The 17,424-nt window shown below is 41.2% G+C and overlaps 1 protein-coding gene across 6 annotated transcripts in view; it reads left to right on the top strand.

Annotated features, from left to right (window-relative positions):
* Window positions 1–17,424, top strand: part of LOC126652232 (transportin-1-like) — a 119,065-nt gene that overhangs the window by 60,921 nt on the left and 40,720 nt on the right. For 5 of the 6 annotated variants that reach the window (XR_007631908.1, XM_050338903.1, XM_050338902.1 and 2 more), the window contains 4 exons: window positions 8,872–8,978; window positions 9,500–9,633; window positions 13,568–13,649; window positions 14,315–14,437. Coding sequence is in view for 5 of the 6 variants with exons in the window: in XM_050338903.1 (XP_050194860.1) it covers window positions 8,872–8,978; window positions 9,500–9,633; window positions 13,568–13,649; window positions 14,315–14,437 (446 nt within the window). In the remaining variant the exon portion in view is untranslated. Of the gene's footprint in view, window positions 1–8,871; window positions 8,979–9,499; window positions 9,638–13,567; window positions 13,650–14,314; window positions 14,438–17,424 lie in introns of those variants that run through there. The other variant, XM_050338906.1, reaches the window with a different exon arrangement.

Raw genomic sequence — 17,424 nt, 5'->3', positions numbered from 1 at the left:
ATTTTTGTGCTGTTTATTTCCGATTATATAAAAAATCAGTAGGTGATCCCCTGAGATCCTGCTTAATTTCAAATAATTTTGACACATTCATTGCCTTTGACATGGCATGTTTATTCCATGTAATATCCATTGCTGGTATCTATTTAACCTTTCTCTACAAATAGGAATGTTAGGATCCTATTCAGGATCTGCAGTGGGAAAGTTAATGTCCACTGTACCCTGTACATTACCCTTCAAAATCTGCAAATCTCCTACTAGTTTTAACAACCATTTCTTTCTCTGTACTATCAAACATTTCTAACATCGTATCAATATCCTTCCAGTCTGGATTCTGAGTTTTAATCATAATTTCAAAAGAATTTTCTATTTTGACTGGGTTATGTCTGTGCCTGCCATGGATTTCCAATTCTGTTATTGAAAATGACACTTTTACCGTAATTGGACCATCTGTACCAACTGCCTGATGTAGGGGGGCCACTACCACCCCTCCTTGTTAAGCTCTAGTTCTTCCTGCAACTGGACTGAAACTCTCTTCTCTTTGACACATTCTTTCTATCATTCTCTCCATCTTTTCTTCTAGATGTGCTAAATCTGCCTCTTCTCTTGAAAGATCAGTTTCTACAGCTTATCTGTTTCCCCACCCATCCTGCGAGTGGGGCTAACCATGAGATTTAAGTCATCCTCCTTATCAGGGAGATGTTTAGAAAAAATTTTTCCTATGCTACACATTGAACAACAGTGCTTTAACCCTTTCCCTTGATTCTCCTTTTCAAGGGCTAACACTAAAGGATCTGAGGAGGCTGGATTCACACCACAATCTTTCTGCCACTCTGGATGGTTCCACAAAATGAAAAACTTATCAGCACACATAACCTCATCCCACTTCTGTTCCCATCTTAAAAACATTAACTGCAACAATGTATTGTATTTTAATGTTCCACTTTTCTCCAGAGTCTTGCTTATATAATGGCTACCTTTGATTACAATACTTAATTCAATTCTCCCTGGTAGCTGCTCCCCAGGGGGGTCCGCCAATCTTCCTCCAATGTCACAAAATGCAACCAAGTGGGGACTTTTTCAAAGTGCTCCCTTTAGATTGTCCACTACCCATCTCTGAAACGTAGAACCAAAATGTTACAATACAGAAACAAATACAAATACAAAACAATTATTGATCAATAAAAGAAAGCCAGATACCAAAATCTGGAATACCAAATAACCCACCCAATGCGCTGGAAGATCCACATGTCTTATATGGGCAGAATTTCCAAAAAGAATGCTTTATTATCGAATGGGATGTTACCCGCATCCCAGACTGGTCTGGGGATCTGTGGTCTTCTCCAGAAAAGTCCTGGTGCTGGAGTGAAGATCCAGAGATCCCTCGGATCCAGGGCAGATCAGGCAGAGGGTCCCATCTGGGTTGCCAAAAATAATACCCAAAAGCAGCAAAACGAAACTCCTTAACAGTAATTTGTAGTTATTAAAAAACAGGGATTCTTTATTCAGTGCGCTGGACACTTGTAGGATAGCTCCTCTAATTGAATGTACCACATGAGAGATAGACAGGGCTTTTTATTACACATACTGTTTACATATTCATTAGATATTCTCACTTTATACATATTCATTGAAACAAAATATTGATGACAGCTACAGGTTTGAAGCCTGCACCCCAGACCACTTAGGGTCATCCAGGCCCTCAAGGTTGCTTTGGCTACAATGATATCTTGTTGCTTCAGTCCAGGTGCATATGTCCTAAATAAGATGTGCTTGCAAGAGTCCTTTTCCTTGAGAAGAACATTAAACAAACCTAAAGAATTTAGAAAATTTGATATGAAGCATAAGAATAGGTTTGGTAACTGTCAACTACTATTCTAAAGCATGAGAAACTTTACAGCTATACTAAAATCCATATTTACTAAAGATCCTAAAAATTCTAAGGCATTAATATAATATTAATAATAAATATATACTAATAATGCTAATTATAATTGTCATGAGAGGGAGAGAGAGTAACAGAAGCTAAGAGAAACAAGCAATGCACAATACAGTTACTCACCACCTGCTGACTGATGCCCAGAACATCCCTGAGCAGCAATTGGCCCCTCATGGCCACCTCCACCCAGTTCATATACTGAGCATGACATTCTATAGTGTGGAATATCCCTTTGGCCAGTTCGGGTGAGCTGTCCCAGCTGTGCTCCCTCCCAGCTTCTTGTGCAGCTCCTCACTGGCAGAACATGAGACACTGAAAAGCCCTTGACTCAGGGTAAGCAACAACCAAAGCATCAGTGTGCTACCAGCATTATTCTCATACTGAATACAAAACTCAGCACTGTGCCAGCTACTGAGAAGAAAATGAACTTTTTCCCAGATGATACTGATGCCCCAAAAGGCGCATTGAAAACTGCTCAGAGACAGTTTTGAGTCTTTAAGCAGCAAAAGGTATTTATTTTAAGCAACGTTGGGGGCTAGCCAAGTCATACTGGACAAAACTAGCCCAAAGTTATCAGTGTAAAGTCAGGTATTTATACAATTTTGTGAGAGATTACATCATTTTTACATGCATATTCATATTATTGCATAATTTCATTATAATATTCATAGCAGATGGAGTTTAGGTGGAGTCTGGGCAGAATCTTCCTTTTGGGGTGCGGTTTCAGGGGTTGTTCCTGTTTCTTCAGCCTCAGAGAGGGTCGTATTTTAGGAGTCTTCCTTGGTGAACTCTTCAACTTCCTTAGTTGGCTGTCTTCCTGATGGTGAATTTTGTAAGATTTTGGACTCATACCCCTATTTTGCCCCTTATTTCCTAAGGAACCCTTCCTCATGTCTATTTCGGTATGTGTGTTAGCATTTTTTGTGTTCTTTATTTCCCTGTGTTCTTACTTTATGTTCTTTGTGTTAGTGTGTTAGCATTCTTTGGCAAGGTGTTATTTTCCACTAGCCTTGAATTCTGGTTCCTTTAGTTCTTTACTCAGAGCTTGCATTCTGAGTTAACTCCTTCAGGGCCCTGCTCTGTTTCAATACCAGGACAAATAATCTACCAATGTTTGCTCCTTTAGAATCCTTTGCTCTTTCTATAGAATTCTTTCTCCAGACATCTGGGTTAAGGACTTTGGAGTAGAGGAAAATATCCATCTCTTTGCTTTTGCCTGCTGTCTCGTCCCTTGTTAATTTGCGTTACTGTGAACTATATTTATGCTCCGTTTCCTTAAGAATAGTAGTCTAGTGGTTAAGGGCGCGGCGCTGTCACCGCCGAGGCCCAGGTTCGATTCCCGGTCAGGGACACTCCCCGGGCAGATGGAGCTCGTTAGCCCTGAGAGGCAATCCATCTACATCCTGAGGACCTCGCTGCCACCGTCCAAACTCGCTTGGCCCCGGCAGATGAACCTTAGGATTAAAGGGTGGGCTCAGTTCCGCGCACACTGTGTCTCACCTAAAAAGTCCAATGCGCAGGCTGGAAGGTGTAGTGACCTTCCCCGGATCTTTGCTCACGAAGACTGGCCATTATATTTATAGTAGTGATTTAAGGTTGTAGAAAGTTGTGCTTAATTGATTGATTAAAGAAGTTGTCAGGGAAGTACAATGGAGCTGACTGAAGTATATAAGAATATCATAGAATCACAGAATGGTTTGGGTATGAAGGGACCAAAAGACCATGTAGTTCCAACCTGTCTGCCATGGGCAGGAACACCTTCCACTAGACCTGGTAGCTTAGAGCCCCATCCAGCCTGACCTTGAACACTTCCATGGATGGGACATCCACAACTTCTGTGGGCAACCTGTTCCAGTGCCTCATCACTCTCACAGTCAAGAATGTCTTCCTAATTTCTAATCTAACCCTACCCTCTGTCAGTTTGAAGCCATTCCACCTTGTCCTGTCACTCCAGAGCCTTGTAAAAAGTCCCTCTCCATCTCTCTTGTAGACTCCCTTCAGGTACTGGAAGGCTGCTATAAGGTCACCCCAGAACCTTCTCTTCTCCAAGCTGAACAACAATTCACTCAACCTTTCCACATAGAAGAGGTGTTCCAGCCCTTTAATCAGCTTCGTGGCCTCCTCTGGACTCGCTCCAACAGACTGATGTCCTTCCATTGCTGAGGCCCCCAGAGCCTGGATGCAGTAGTCCAGATGGAGTCTCACCAGAGCAGAGTAGAGGGGCAGAATCACTTCTCTCAACCTACTGGACGTTCTGCTTTTAATGCAGCCCAGGATACAACTGACTTTCTGGGTTGCAAGCACACACTGCCAGCTCAAGTCCAGCCTCTCATCCACCAGCATTCCCAAGTCCTTCTGGGCAGGGCTGCTCTTGATCTGGTCATTCCCCAGGCTGTATTGATGCTGGGGGTTGCCCCGACACAGGTGCAGCACCTTGCACTTGCCCTTGTTGAACCTCATGAAGTTCCCATCGGCCCACTTCTTGTACTTGTCCCGGTCCCTCTGGATGCCATCCCCTCCTTCAAGTGTGTCAACCGCACCACTCAGCTTGGTGTCATCTGCAAACTTGCTGATGGTGCACTCGATCTCACTGTCTATGTCATTGATGAAGACATTGAATAGCACTGGTCTCAATGCAGACCCCTGAGGGACACCACTTGCCACTGATGTCCATCAGGACTCTGTGCCATTGACCACAACCCTCTGGATGCGACTGCCCAATCAATTCCTTACCCACCAAACAGTCCATCCATCAAATCCATCTCTCTCTTCAGTTTAGAGAGAAGGATGTTATGGGAGACCATGTCAAAGGCTTTACAGAAGTCCAGGTGGATGACGTCCGTACCCCTTCCCTTGTCCATTGATGTAGTGTCTGTTGTAGAAGGCTGCAGGTGGGTCAGGGAGGACTTGCAATTGGTGAAACCATGCTGTCTTAAATCACCTCCCTGTCCTCCACGTGCCTTAGCATAGTTTCTAGGAGGATCTGTTCCAGGATCTCCCCAGGCACAGAGGTGAAGCTGACAGGTCAGTACTTTCCAGGGTCTTCCTTTCTATCGTTTTTAAAGATGAGTACAATGTTTCCCCTTTTCCAGTCATCTGGGACTTCACATGACTGCCATGACTTTTCAAATATCATGGAGAGCGGCTTGGCAACTACATCAACCAATTCCCTCAGGCGAATATATAACAGCTGTTTGGATTTCTCTCTTAGGGTGATTTGGTGGTGGTGACAGCTAGGGGAGGTGGCAGGTTGCAGGCTGTGTTTTGAGCATTTTGGTTTTTGAGCATTTTATTGTTTGATTTGTTTGATTTGAAGAAACATTTTTGAATTCATAGCTCAATTACTGTTGAGCTATAAGTGGTCCTTACAAAGATTATTCAAGCATATTTGAACTCTGAAGATGCATACCAACTGATTATTTGTATGCTTACATAGTAAGAGTTGCTATTTAGTATTTTTTCACCCTCCTGTGTGAAGTAATTAAGTATTGGATCCATGTAGGTTTGTGTCTTAATAGTGAGGTTGGTCCATTACTCACTGGTCTCTTCAAACTAGCTAGGTGTAAAAATATTGCTACCTGCCTAGGCTGCCTTCTTAGCATATGAGTTGACCTTTGTTAGTCATAGCTACTCTTTAAGATGCTGTAAAAGGTTTGTATGGCCAGGTTTTACTAAGAGGTGGGGCTACAGGGGTGTCATGGGTTCACGTGGCTGAATTTTTGGTAATAGGGGGCCCTAGAGATAATTTCAATTAGAAGCTACTAGAAGCTTTTGCTATTCTATGAAAAAGCCAATGATAGCCAGCTCCAAGATGGACTTCCTACTACTAGCCAATGATATTCGCTTCTGTGATAACATATTTAAGAACAGAGGAAGACAAGGTGTGTTGCGCAGAAGAAATTAGGAGCCATGTAGGGGGAGGTGGCAGGCCCCAGGTGTGGGCCAGGCCCCCCTCCTCCCCCCGGCCCTGAGCTGGGGGCAGGTGTGACACTGAAGCTCTCCCTGGTCAAGACATGTAACAGAGTGGAGAAAAAACTCTAGAGAGAAACTGACCGGCTGAGACGTGGCACAGAAGAAATTCCAACTCAGAGGAGAGCAGAGGAGAACATGAGATAGCAATGTAAACTCCAAGGTCAGTGAAGCAGGATGGGGGAGGAAGAGGCCCGGGGAGGCCTCCCTCTCCCCCTCCAGCAGGGGAAAGACTGAAAACCGAGACCCCTGCCGCCTTCTCTGTGCTGTGCGGTACAGGTTTTAAAAACCCTTGTGCCAACATTGAAATATGGATTCAACTTCAAAAAATACAGTTGCATATGTTGAGGACCCACAAACTTACTAGGAAATAAATGCATGTATTTAGGAGGTGTCTATGTAATATGGTCCTGTATTCTTGTATATTTCATAACAGTTTTAACATTTTATTCCAAAGAAAAAGGATATAGGGTGATTAGTTCAATGAAAAACTTAGGAAAGCTTTTTTTTTAATCACTTGTCACTTGGGAGATTACTAATTGAGGCAAAATGGACTCATAGTCAGTCCAAGTTTATAAGCAGCTTTCCCCATTCTTGTCACCTAATTAATTTTTCCTGGGATATTTGACCCTGGATGGATACCAGGTACCCACTAAAGCTGCTCTCTCACTCTGCCTCTGCAACTGGACAGAGGAGAGAGAAGAGAGAAAAAAACACAACAGCTAAGGATTCATGAGTAGAGATAGGAACTGGGAGAAGTCACTTACTGATTACCTTCATGGGCAAAACAGACTCAAAGTGGGGATAGTACTTAAATTTATTACTAACGGGATAAGAGCCAAAGAGTGAGAAATAAAACAGTCTTAAAAACACCTTCCCCCCACCCCTCCTTCCTTCCATGTTCTCCCTCCTTCTCCCCCCAGCAGTGCAGGGGGACGGGAATGGGGGTTGCGGTCAGTTGTTGTTTATGCCACCGCTCAGAGACAGGAGTCCTTCCGCTGCTCCCGTGGGGTCCCTCCCATGGGAGACAGTCCTTGATGGACCTCTCCAGCGTGAGTCCATCCCTCAAACAGCAGTTGTTCCCAAACTGCTGTCCCATGGGTCCCTCCTCCATGGGGTCAGTCCTTCATGGATGTGCTGTATTGACAAGGGTCCCCCACAGGGGCCACAAGTCCTACCTGGGAAAAACCTGCTCCAGTGTGGGCTTCCCTCTCCATGTGCTGCAGGTCCCCAGCAGGACCCTGCTCCATCTTGGACCCCCCACAGGGTCACATCCTCCTTCATGCATGGGCTCCTCCTCCTGTTCCATCATGGGCTCCTCCATGGGTTGCAGGTGGGTCTCTGCACCCTGATGGTCCTCCATGGGCTGCAAGGGGACAACCTGCTCCACCAGGGGCTGCAGGGGCCTCAGTTCTGGTGCCTGGAGCACCTCCTTCCCCTCCTTCTGCACTGACCTTGGTGTCTACTTTGTTGTTCCCATGTTCTCACTCCACTCTTCCCTGGTTGGAATTCTTTCTGTGCAACAACCTTCTGTTCTTAAATATGTTATCCCAGAGGCATTACTATTACTCCTGATGGGCTTGGCCTTGGCCAGCGGTAGGAAGTCTGTCCTGAAGCCGGCTGGCATTGGCTCCATGGGACAGGGGAAGCTTCTAGCAGCTTCTAACAGAAACCACCCCTGTGGCCCCCCCTGCTACCAAAACCCAGCCACAGAAACCCACTGCAGTGTTGAAAATGGAAATGACTCTCTGGACCATCCTCTCTGTTTGCTAGATCTGAATCAGCCAACCCGTACAACTGATTACTGGATGACCTGCCATAGTTTGTAAGCTCTTAGGTATCTGTCTTAGAATGTGGGCTTGCTGTCCTGTGCACAGTGCTAATTAACACACTAAGGCAAGGTATTTTTATTTTTTTATTCTACTTGGTGCAAAGTAGGGAACTGAGTGGTAACCCACAAAAGACTGGCTCCCTGATCATCAAAACCTTATACTATTTTTACATTTTAACAAAGGCATTAATGCTCACTGGTTACAAGTTACATAGTTCTCTTATTAATTAGTATTCTACCTCCTACTGGTTAATGATTCTCTCACTTCCCATGCTAATTAGTCCACATACTCAGTCTTCCTCTTCTTTTGGGTCAGTGGTTTTCTGGGGTCGTTTGTCTGTGAGTCAGTGGTTGCAATCTTCCCCTACTGGAATTATCTTTTACCCAGTTGGAACTGATTTCTGCACAGTTGCTGAGTTGGTTTTATTAGTTTCTTCCTTATCTTGGGAGTTCTGCCAGATGTCCTTGTGGCCCATACATTCTGCATTCTTTGTGTCCACTTGCAGTGGTACATCCTTCTTCCCAAGCTTTATTAACCTCCCACTAGGTCTGAGATCACTGAAGTATGTCCAGCCCTAAACTTTAACAAAGCAATTCTACCAGCAAGTTGAATTTATCTTTCTAACACCTGGACATCAGCATGTGCTCTTAATGTTTTGTGTAAACATAGTAAAGTTGTGAACACATAATTTAGCAATGGGTTATAATTTTTTAGAATGACATCTTTTGATGTTCCTGGCTTTGTATCATAATAAAGAGGGGGTGACTTGAGCTGGATATTACTCTATGTTTACTGGAGGTCAAGATTTGTACAGTTTTTAGTAAAGATAGAGCAGAACCTTTCCTGGAGTATTTGGACATGATTACTACCTTAACTGGAATTACTTTGTGCTTGACTTCTCACATCTGAACCCTTCATGATAGCAGGAAGGAGCAACCTGCCTTTGCATTTCAAAACCCTTCAAATACCATTTGTAATTAAATGTACTTCCTCTTTTTATGTTGATCAGCTCTTAATAAAACAATAAATTTATTAACTCCTTAGATCTTTTAGAAGAGTAAAATGAGAAAAATTGGTGGGAAACCTGTAAAGATATATGAGATCTCATTTCCTTTATTCCTCTGATTCACTTAGGCATTCTGATAACAACCATTGCTTCAAAAGGGGAATTACAGAATTGGCCTGACCTCTTACCAAAGCTTTGCAGCCTGTTGGATTCTGAAGATTATAATACCTGTGAGGTAAAGAGGCTTATTTTGAAATGGATTATTATTTAAATTTGAATATGTTTTTTCTCTCTTCATAGATACTATATATATGTATAGTATTTTGTATGTGTGTATATGCACATATAATCTTTTTTGTTCAGTGTTTATGAAGGAAAATAGATACCAGCTTAACTGTTTTAAGCTATGAAGAAAAAAAGTCATCTGATTTTTTAAAAATCTTGCTTTTAAGCATTTTTATTAATATGAATACATAAATGAGCATTGAATGTTAAAATAAAATTGCCACTTACCTGTTATAGACTCATCCAGCTTGACATCTTACAGATGATAGTATAAAGTGCTTAAATAAAAAGTCTTTATTTTAATTAAACTCCATATTTAGTCAGCTACGTTTACTTTGTTAATTAGCTTCATTTACTGTGGTCTTTTGCTAAAATTGTGTTCTGTACAAAACCTAAAATGTTACTTTCTTCAAAATTTAAAAGAACAGATTTTTTTGGTTTTTTGGATTTTGTTTGGTTGTTTTTAAACAGGGTGCATTTGGTGCTCTTCAGAAGATATGTGAAGACTCTGCTGAAATTTTAGATAGCGATGTATTGGACCGACCACTCAATGTCATGATACCTAAATTCTTGCAGTTCTTCAAACACAGCAGTCCAAAAATAAGGTAGGTGTTATACTAAAGTTATCTATTAAAAAATTATTTACATGAGCAGCAAGGTTGATATTTTGTAGATCAGTTTAAAACATGCTTAGTTTTTTTAAATGATCCTGCATATGCAAATGTGAGAAGCGAAGGCACAGAAATTTCATGCATCAGTAATTTCCACACTTATCTGTTTAATTAATAGATCATCCTCACCTCTTTATACATCTTCCAAATCTAGAATCTTTCTTGCTGACGTCCACTTCCCTAAACCAGCTCTCCAACTAGGACTTTTTTGGTCCCTAGCTGTCTGCAGTCTTGGTGGTGAAATTAAGAGAACTTGACTGCAGCAGCAAAAACAAGGGTTTTATTCTTCGTCCTCTTCGTCTCGCGCACAGCAGGGTGAGGGGAAGTGGAGAGCAGCACCAGAAATGGTTGAAGAGCCAATTCTGGAATGCAATGTTTACATTAAGCATATTTATCACACCTAGAGCAAGGATTTTGCAGACTACAGGGCAGGGAGCATGCAGGGAACTACTTGCCACACAGTTATACAGTTTTTCAAAACTTATTCACTCTATCTGAACTTTTTTACACTATCATATGTCACTCTGGTATTACTACATATAAGGTCATATTTTTTCTACAGGTAAGGCAGGGGTTAAAAGTCCTTTTTTCTCAGTTTTAACTTGAGATGCAGGTGTTTGCCCCATGATGTTCTTCCACAGAAGTTTAGCAGCTTCTTCTCTCGCTCTCACTGAGTGTCCAAGGCTGTTTGCTGGATTCCATCCTTATCTCTGAGGCCTCTTGCTGAGCAACTGCACCTGCTTTCCCAGGTCTAATGTCTGCCTGGTACCCAACATTTTCTGACTTTGAAAATCAATTTTTTTTAATATTTTGCATATTATTATGAAAATTTCAATGCTGTGGTTAAAATTTCATATTCTGATTAGAAACAACTATCTTGCATTAATTTTGTTATGACTGCATGTCTCAGTTTAATGAGACTGAAGTGTTTTGCTAGGGAGGATGAGTTATGAGGAAGACCAAACTCCTCCCTCCAAGCAATTGTAAATCCGAAATTAAGAGGCTCTGATTGAGGAAGTGTGGAGAAAGAAAAGATAACAGCCCTTCATTAAAGGATATATGTACATTGGCAGAACAACAAAAGAACACAAAAACAACTAAACAATAATTCTGCACCCAAAGTCCCCTTCAAAAAGGAAACAGTTCAGTATTTTCTGCCTTTTGGCACAATTCTAACCACGATCACCAGGGGGTGCTGTTGGTTCACTGGAGGAGCAGAGCCTGCAGTTGCTCTGTGGTGGTCGGCAGGAGGCGCTGTTGGGCTCTGGTGGTCACCGCATGGGGCCCTGGTGTACGGGAGAAGCCAAAAATGGAGATCATCTTCCCCCACTGAAAAGGGGAAGGGAAAAAGGAAGGAAAAGGGGGGCTCTTCCCATGAAACTCACACTGTCAGCAGCTGACTCTGGCCAGGATTGCCCCCTTTTCGTTGATGGGAACATGCCGCTGCCAATATGGGAGCGGAGGAGGGAAAGGGCGACCTCCTCCCCAAAAGGTTCCTCTACAGATGGGTCAAGCCTCTCTGATGAAGTCCAAGCAGGTCTGGGCTGGGGGCAAAACAGGGCGCAGGAAATCGGAGGCAAACTGGGGCCAAAAGCAGCCAGGTGAGCAGGTGGAAAACAAAGTGAAGCTTGGACCCCTCCCAACACACACCCTACCTGAGTTAGGGCAAAAGTGAAGTGCCTCCCATTTCCGAGGAGAGAAAAATAACTCCTCACCTGGTTATTTTGTGTGGGTCAATCACCCAAGGCAAAACCACCCTCCCCCGTTCAACATTTTTCTTTTACAGTGATGCAGGGGAAAGAAAAAAATTCCCCCTTGGTTTTTTTAGAACAAGTAAATCTATGATACTGCATCAATGGAAGAGTAAAACATCATTTGCTGATAATAGTTTCTGAGTTCTTGCAGAAAAATATTTTCCTCCTTTAACTGCACCAAAACTTATAAAACTCTTTATCTTTCAACTAGATAAAATTATATGGGTTCAAGATCTTTTTACTGTAATACAGTATTAATCTCTCCAAAGTAACAGAAGTATAGAATAGAAGAAAAATTCCAAAATTAACTTGTTATTACTAATATTTGTCAACAAGAACAGTAGTTTTTATACTGAAATAAACCAACAATGTGCCCTTGCCAAAAACAAGGTGAATGGTATCCTGGGCTGGAGTGTTACCAGCATGGGAGGAGATCCTTCCCCTCACCCTCCAGGTGAGGCTACACCTGTAGAACTGTGTCCAGTTCTGGGTTTCCAAGTACAAGAGAGACATGGAGCTACTGGAGACAGTCTAGTGAAGGGCCACAAAGATGATGAAGGGACTGGAGCATCTCTCCTATGAGGAAAGACTGAGAGAGCTGGGACTGTTTGGAGAAGAGAAGGCTCATGGGTGACATCATCCATGTGTGTAAATACCTGAAGGGAGGGTGCAAAGAAGACAGAGAACAACCTCTTTTCATTTGTGTCCAGTGACAGGACATGCAACAATGGGCAAAGACTGAGAGACAGAAGGTTCCCTCTGAACATTGGGAAGCACTTTTTTTACCATGAGGACAACCAAGCACTGGCACAGGTTACCCAGAGATGTGGTAGAGTCCCCATCCTTGGAGATATTCAAAAACCATTGTGATGTGGTCCTCTGCAAGCAGCAGTAGGTGGCTCTACTTGAGCAACTGACCTACAGAGGACCCTTCCAACCTCTATGTGATTCTCTGAAATGTGTTTTTGGACTCCTGTTTGAAAATTATATTGAAAGATTTTACGATTTGGAGGGTTCAGTTATTGCCAGCAGATGGTGAAGACTAAAAGAAAGAGCATAACTAGGAATATCTTGATAGAATTTAAATAAGATTAAAAACTCACCTAAAATAGATGCACACTAAGTAAAATATATAACAAAGCATGAACTGACACTTGTAGAAAGATAAGCTTTGGTTTTGAGATAGTTAAACCAGTTTCAACTTTAAAGCAGATCACCTGCTGACCTGTGGTCTGGTTTCAGTACATAGTGCTTAAGTATGAAGAATATTTGTAGTGTCAGTAAAATACTATTAGTATTTAACAGTATTTAAATATTAACAGTATTTAAATCTGTCCAGAGACAACTTTTGAACACTGGTTTATGAGACTTTCTTTCAAGAAATGTCTGAACAGACTAGATGTTTGGAGTTATGTTAGTAAAAATACTTGAATGGATCTTCAGAGGCTTTTAAAGGTAGCTTTATCTTGTACCTTTACTTATATAATGTGGCTTTTGTATCTCTGAGAATGAAAAAGACTTGTAAACAATGGCTTTGCATGAAGTGAAATAGAAGAACCAGTTCTTCATTTTCAGTTTGTTTCTACCACAAGTGTTTTATTACATATCCTAATGAAAGTGTGTATTTGTTCTAAGCTACAACTATATTACTGATGCATAGTGGTCTCATTATATTATAAAAATCTTGCCAAGGCAGTTGGATACTTAGTAATGAAGAAGGGCATGATAAAATGTCACCATGTTGACTTGTATGGAATTGTAAATATCAGAGAAAATTAATAATCATAATAGTATGTTATGATTATTATGAAAAAGAACATCCTTGCATACTGTTTGGAACGAATGTGCCACGTATAGGCATCCTGATATGTTTTTTATTTACTGAATACTTAATTTAAAATTATTTATTATATATATTGGAGTATAAGGTGGTACTTTAAAATGTGGTTTAGTAATTTCTCTTGGTAATAATATAGATGTGCAGATTTGTTCCCTCTTACCTCTATAAGATGCTTGGACAGTGTGATTTACTTCCTAATGTTTTTGATGCCTATATGCAGTTTAGAAAATGTTTAATCCATGAAAAACATACATTTTAACTGTTCCATTTGTAGGTCTCATGCTGTTGCATGTGTCAATCAATTCATCATCAGCAGAACTCAAGCTCTTATGTTGCACATAGATTCTTTTATTGAGGTAAGTGTGCATTCTTGGTTGGGGGGGTTAGGTCAAATAACATATCTAATTTATCAAGAACTTTGAATAATGTTTTACAACCACCACTACCCTCAAACTCCACATTGATGGCTTCCCATTCTTAGCTTCAATCCCCACGGGTTGAAGGTCATTCTGCATATTTATGCTCAAAATAGTCTAAGAACTCTTCCAGCCCAAGAAATTAGTGTTTTGAAAAATGCTTCCTTTTCACAAATAGAGGAAACTTTTTCTAGAGAGGTATTGGTAGCAATCTGTCACTTACCTGTGATTGAGAGTTCTGTACAGGGATCATCATGTCACTGAGTCTAGATTATGGGTTATCCAGAGTATTTTATTTGCTGCTGTTATGTACTGAAGGCATTTTCTAGCTTCAGAACTTCATTAATTTTTAGGGGAAAAAAATTCAGGGAATAATGTTCTTGTGTCTAATGTACACGACCAAAACACTGAGTAACAATACACACTGAAAGTCCAAAGACTTCATTTACTAAACCATGTGTTTAGGAAGTAATGCGGTTTTCTGAGGTGTGGGGTGGGACGGTACAGAAGTACGTTTGCATACTTTAGTTTACCAATAATGTCAATTTAAATACAAGTTGAACTGGATGAATTGAAGCTTTTCAACTGGTATTACTTTCCAATAGAATCTTTTTGCACTGGCTGGTGATGAGGAGCCCGAAGTACGCAAAAATGTTTGTCGTGCTCTGGTAATGTTACTGGAAGTTCGAATGGATCGTCTGCTTCCTCATATGATTAGTATAGTTGAGGTGAGTCTTATTTCCCAAATTGCATGCTGAAACATGTTTGGGATTGCATAAATAATAGCAAATTAAAAACATACATCAGAAAAGGTATGTTACTCTTGTGCTTATCTACTCCTCATTATATGCTTGAGGTTGCAACAGTTTCTTTTTAGCTAATTGCCAACATGACATTGTATTTGACAGACAATGCATAAGGCAGTTGTTCATTCTTCATTAATTAATTCTGAAATGGCCAGTATCAACTATACCACAGAGCAACCAGGCATTGTCTGACCACAAGTGAGAAGATCATGTTAAAAATCTTAGGTCTGGTGCTGATACTGTTGCAGTTTACACATTGAAACTGTCACCTTTTTTGGATCTTTTGACCACAGCAAGGTTAAGGAATGTAATTTTATATATCTGAGATGCTCTTTGAGCTACTAAAAAAACTGCCTGCCATGGCATTCAGTTTTACAGGTTGGTGTCATTTGATAGTTCCTTTATCATTCTAGATTAGTGCAGACTTGCCTACCAGAGCACCAATCAACTGGTACTTGTCTGCTCAACTGAATTGTAATTTCCATATTTCTGGGAAATACAGCACTTTCTATGTAGTCTTTACATACACTATTTGCTAGATTGGAAATATAGCAAAGATCAGTATCTTTCTCATGCACATATATGAACAAGAGGCTCATAACCCAGTGTCAAATTCCATATGGGCTAAATCCAGACAAAATAAGGAAGTTGCTAATTTTTTGGGTTTTTTTTTTTTGCTCCTGGACAAAGGTATTAGAGAGGCATAAAATTGAGATTAACCTCTAACATCTGTCTAGTGTTGTCTGGAATTCCATGGCACCAACCCTGGCAGATATCTTCTCATGTAACACAGGACAATTAGGAATTGTTGGTACTTGAGGTTTTGGGTTTTTTTTTTGTTTGGTCTGCTTTGGGTTTTTTTTGGAGAGATAGAATAAATTTTTGGAGATTATATTGTCAGCAAATGATAACTTCTCTGACTCTTCACCCTCCTATGATCATAGAATCCTAGAAAGGTTTGAGTGTGAAAGGACCTTAAAGATCATCTAGTTACAAGCCCCATGCCATGGGCAGGGACACCTTCCACTAGACCAGGTTGCTCAAAGCTCCATCCAACCTGGCCTTGAATATTTCCAGGGATGGGGCATCCACCACTTCTCTGGGCAACGTGATCCAGTGCCTGATCACTCTCACAGTCAAGAATTTCTTCCTAATATCTAATCTAACTCTGCCCTCTGTCAGTGTGAAGGCATTCACTCCAGGGTCTTAGAAGTCCCTCTCCAGCTCTCTTGGAGCCTCTTTAATTACTGGAAGGTGCTCTATGGTCACCCTGGAGCCTTCTCTTCTCCAGGTTGAATACCTCCAACTCTCTCAGCCTGTCTCCATAGCAGAGGTGCTCCAACCATCTGAGCATCTTTGTGGCCTCTGCTGGACTTGCTCCAGTAGTTCCACATCCTTCTTCCCAGGGCTACTCTCAATCCAATCTTCACCCAGCCTATATTTATGCTTGAGATTGCCCCAACCCAGGTGCAGGACCTTGCACTTGGCCTTCATGAGGTTTGCATGGGCCCACCTCTTAAACCTGTCCAGGTCCCTCTGGATGGCATCCCTTCCCTCTAGAGTGTTGACCACACCACACAACGTGGGGTTGTCAGCAAACAAATCAGTAAGGAATTTGTGGACTTTGCAGGTAGAAATGGTGTCAGCAACTAGAAGATCCAATATTGTATCCTTATTGTATCCCTTTTTTTTTTTTTTTTTTGGAAAACTTAAAAGGCATCTTCTCTATAAAAGACAGTAGTAGTGAATTTTTGCTCTATAATGAAGTTTAGACTTCCTCCCCTCCCCCCCTTCCCCCCCAGTTTTGGGACTACTGTGTACTATTATTGATTTCCCCAGTTCTGTATGCATATTGGTATGTGCTAATGTAATATTCCAGAATATCCCAGAATGTTCAACATACAAACGAGTTTGGTTTTGTTCCTTTGAAACTTGAATACCTCCAAGCTGAATGTTGCTGATGGTGGCTTGTCTAACTGAAGGAATTCTTAAAAAGAGAAACATTATTAACTTGATAAAGTTTTTTATGCTTATGGAGAATCACTTTTAAAGTAGTTAAGAATATTAATGGTTCAGTTGTGATTCGAAGACAGAAGGTCTTGGCCAGTGTCATGCTTTTGAACTAGACAGGTTTAGTATTAACTTTCTTGACAAGTTCCTGGAGGATACAGGGATGATTGAATTTTTCTGTGTTTTTATTTTTAACCTTTCTCTGAGAACATGACAACAGGATATGTCAGGAATAGACTGACCTAACAGACTTCAGTTATTAGATTGCACTTGTATGTTCATAGAGCATATTTAGCCAGACATGTGGGTCCTAAGATTTTTGTCAACAGAAGTCCTGACTTTTTGTAGTACAATTGTAAGAACTGATAGATGCAGGTTAACCAAGATGGCCACAACTCACAACTGAAGTGTGAGGAACAGATTTATTCCATCATTTGCAGGGACACACACATACACTGCTAAGTCAAAGCCTAGCAGGGGCAAAAAGCACCAGCCTGGTCTGGGCTTTGTCTTAAAGGCCTGATGCATGTGCAAGTGGCTCACTAGGCTATTTTTACAGTTCTAAGCTTTCTCTCTTATCTCCCTTCCCCCCAAGCCTTCGGAAAAGAATGTTTTTAAGTTTTTAACAACATTCTGTCATCTTCCTTGAGACAATTCCATTTCTTTCAATAGACAGAAAACAACCTAAAGGAAACACAGGGTGTGAAGATTCCCACACTGAAGCAATATTCTTAGCAATTCCCAGCTGCAAGATTGGTCTTTAAGCTAAAACAATTCTAAAACCAACTTATTCTCTTTTCTTCTTGCCAATTTTCTGTTTTCAACCCCTTCCTCCCTCAACAATGCATAATGCAATTGCTTCTAATGAATGATGTTGATAGTATGAAGTTATAATACAG

This window comes from Myiozetetes cayanensis, unplaced genomic scaffold (assembly GCF_022539395.1).
Source record: "Myiozetetes cayanensis isolate MyiCay16 unplaced genomic scaffold, myiCay2020 scf71, whole genome shotgun sequence".
NCBI classification, from domain to species: Eukaryota; Metazoa; Chordata; class Aves; order Passeriformes; family Tyrannidae; genus Myiozetetes; species Myiozetetes cayanensis.
The sequence above is the reverse complement of the archived record's forward strand: the minus strand, read 5'-3'. Positions and strand labels throughout refer to the sequence as shown.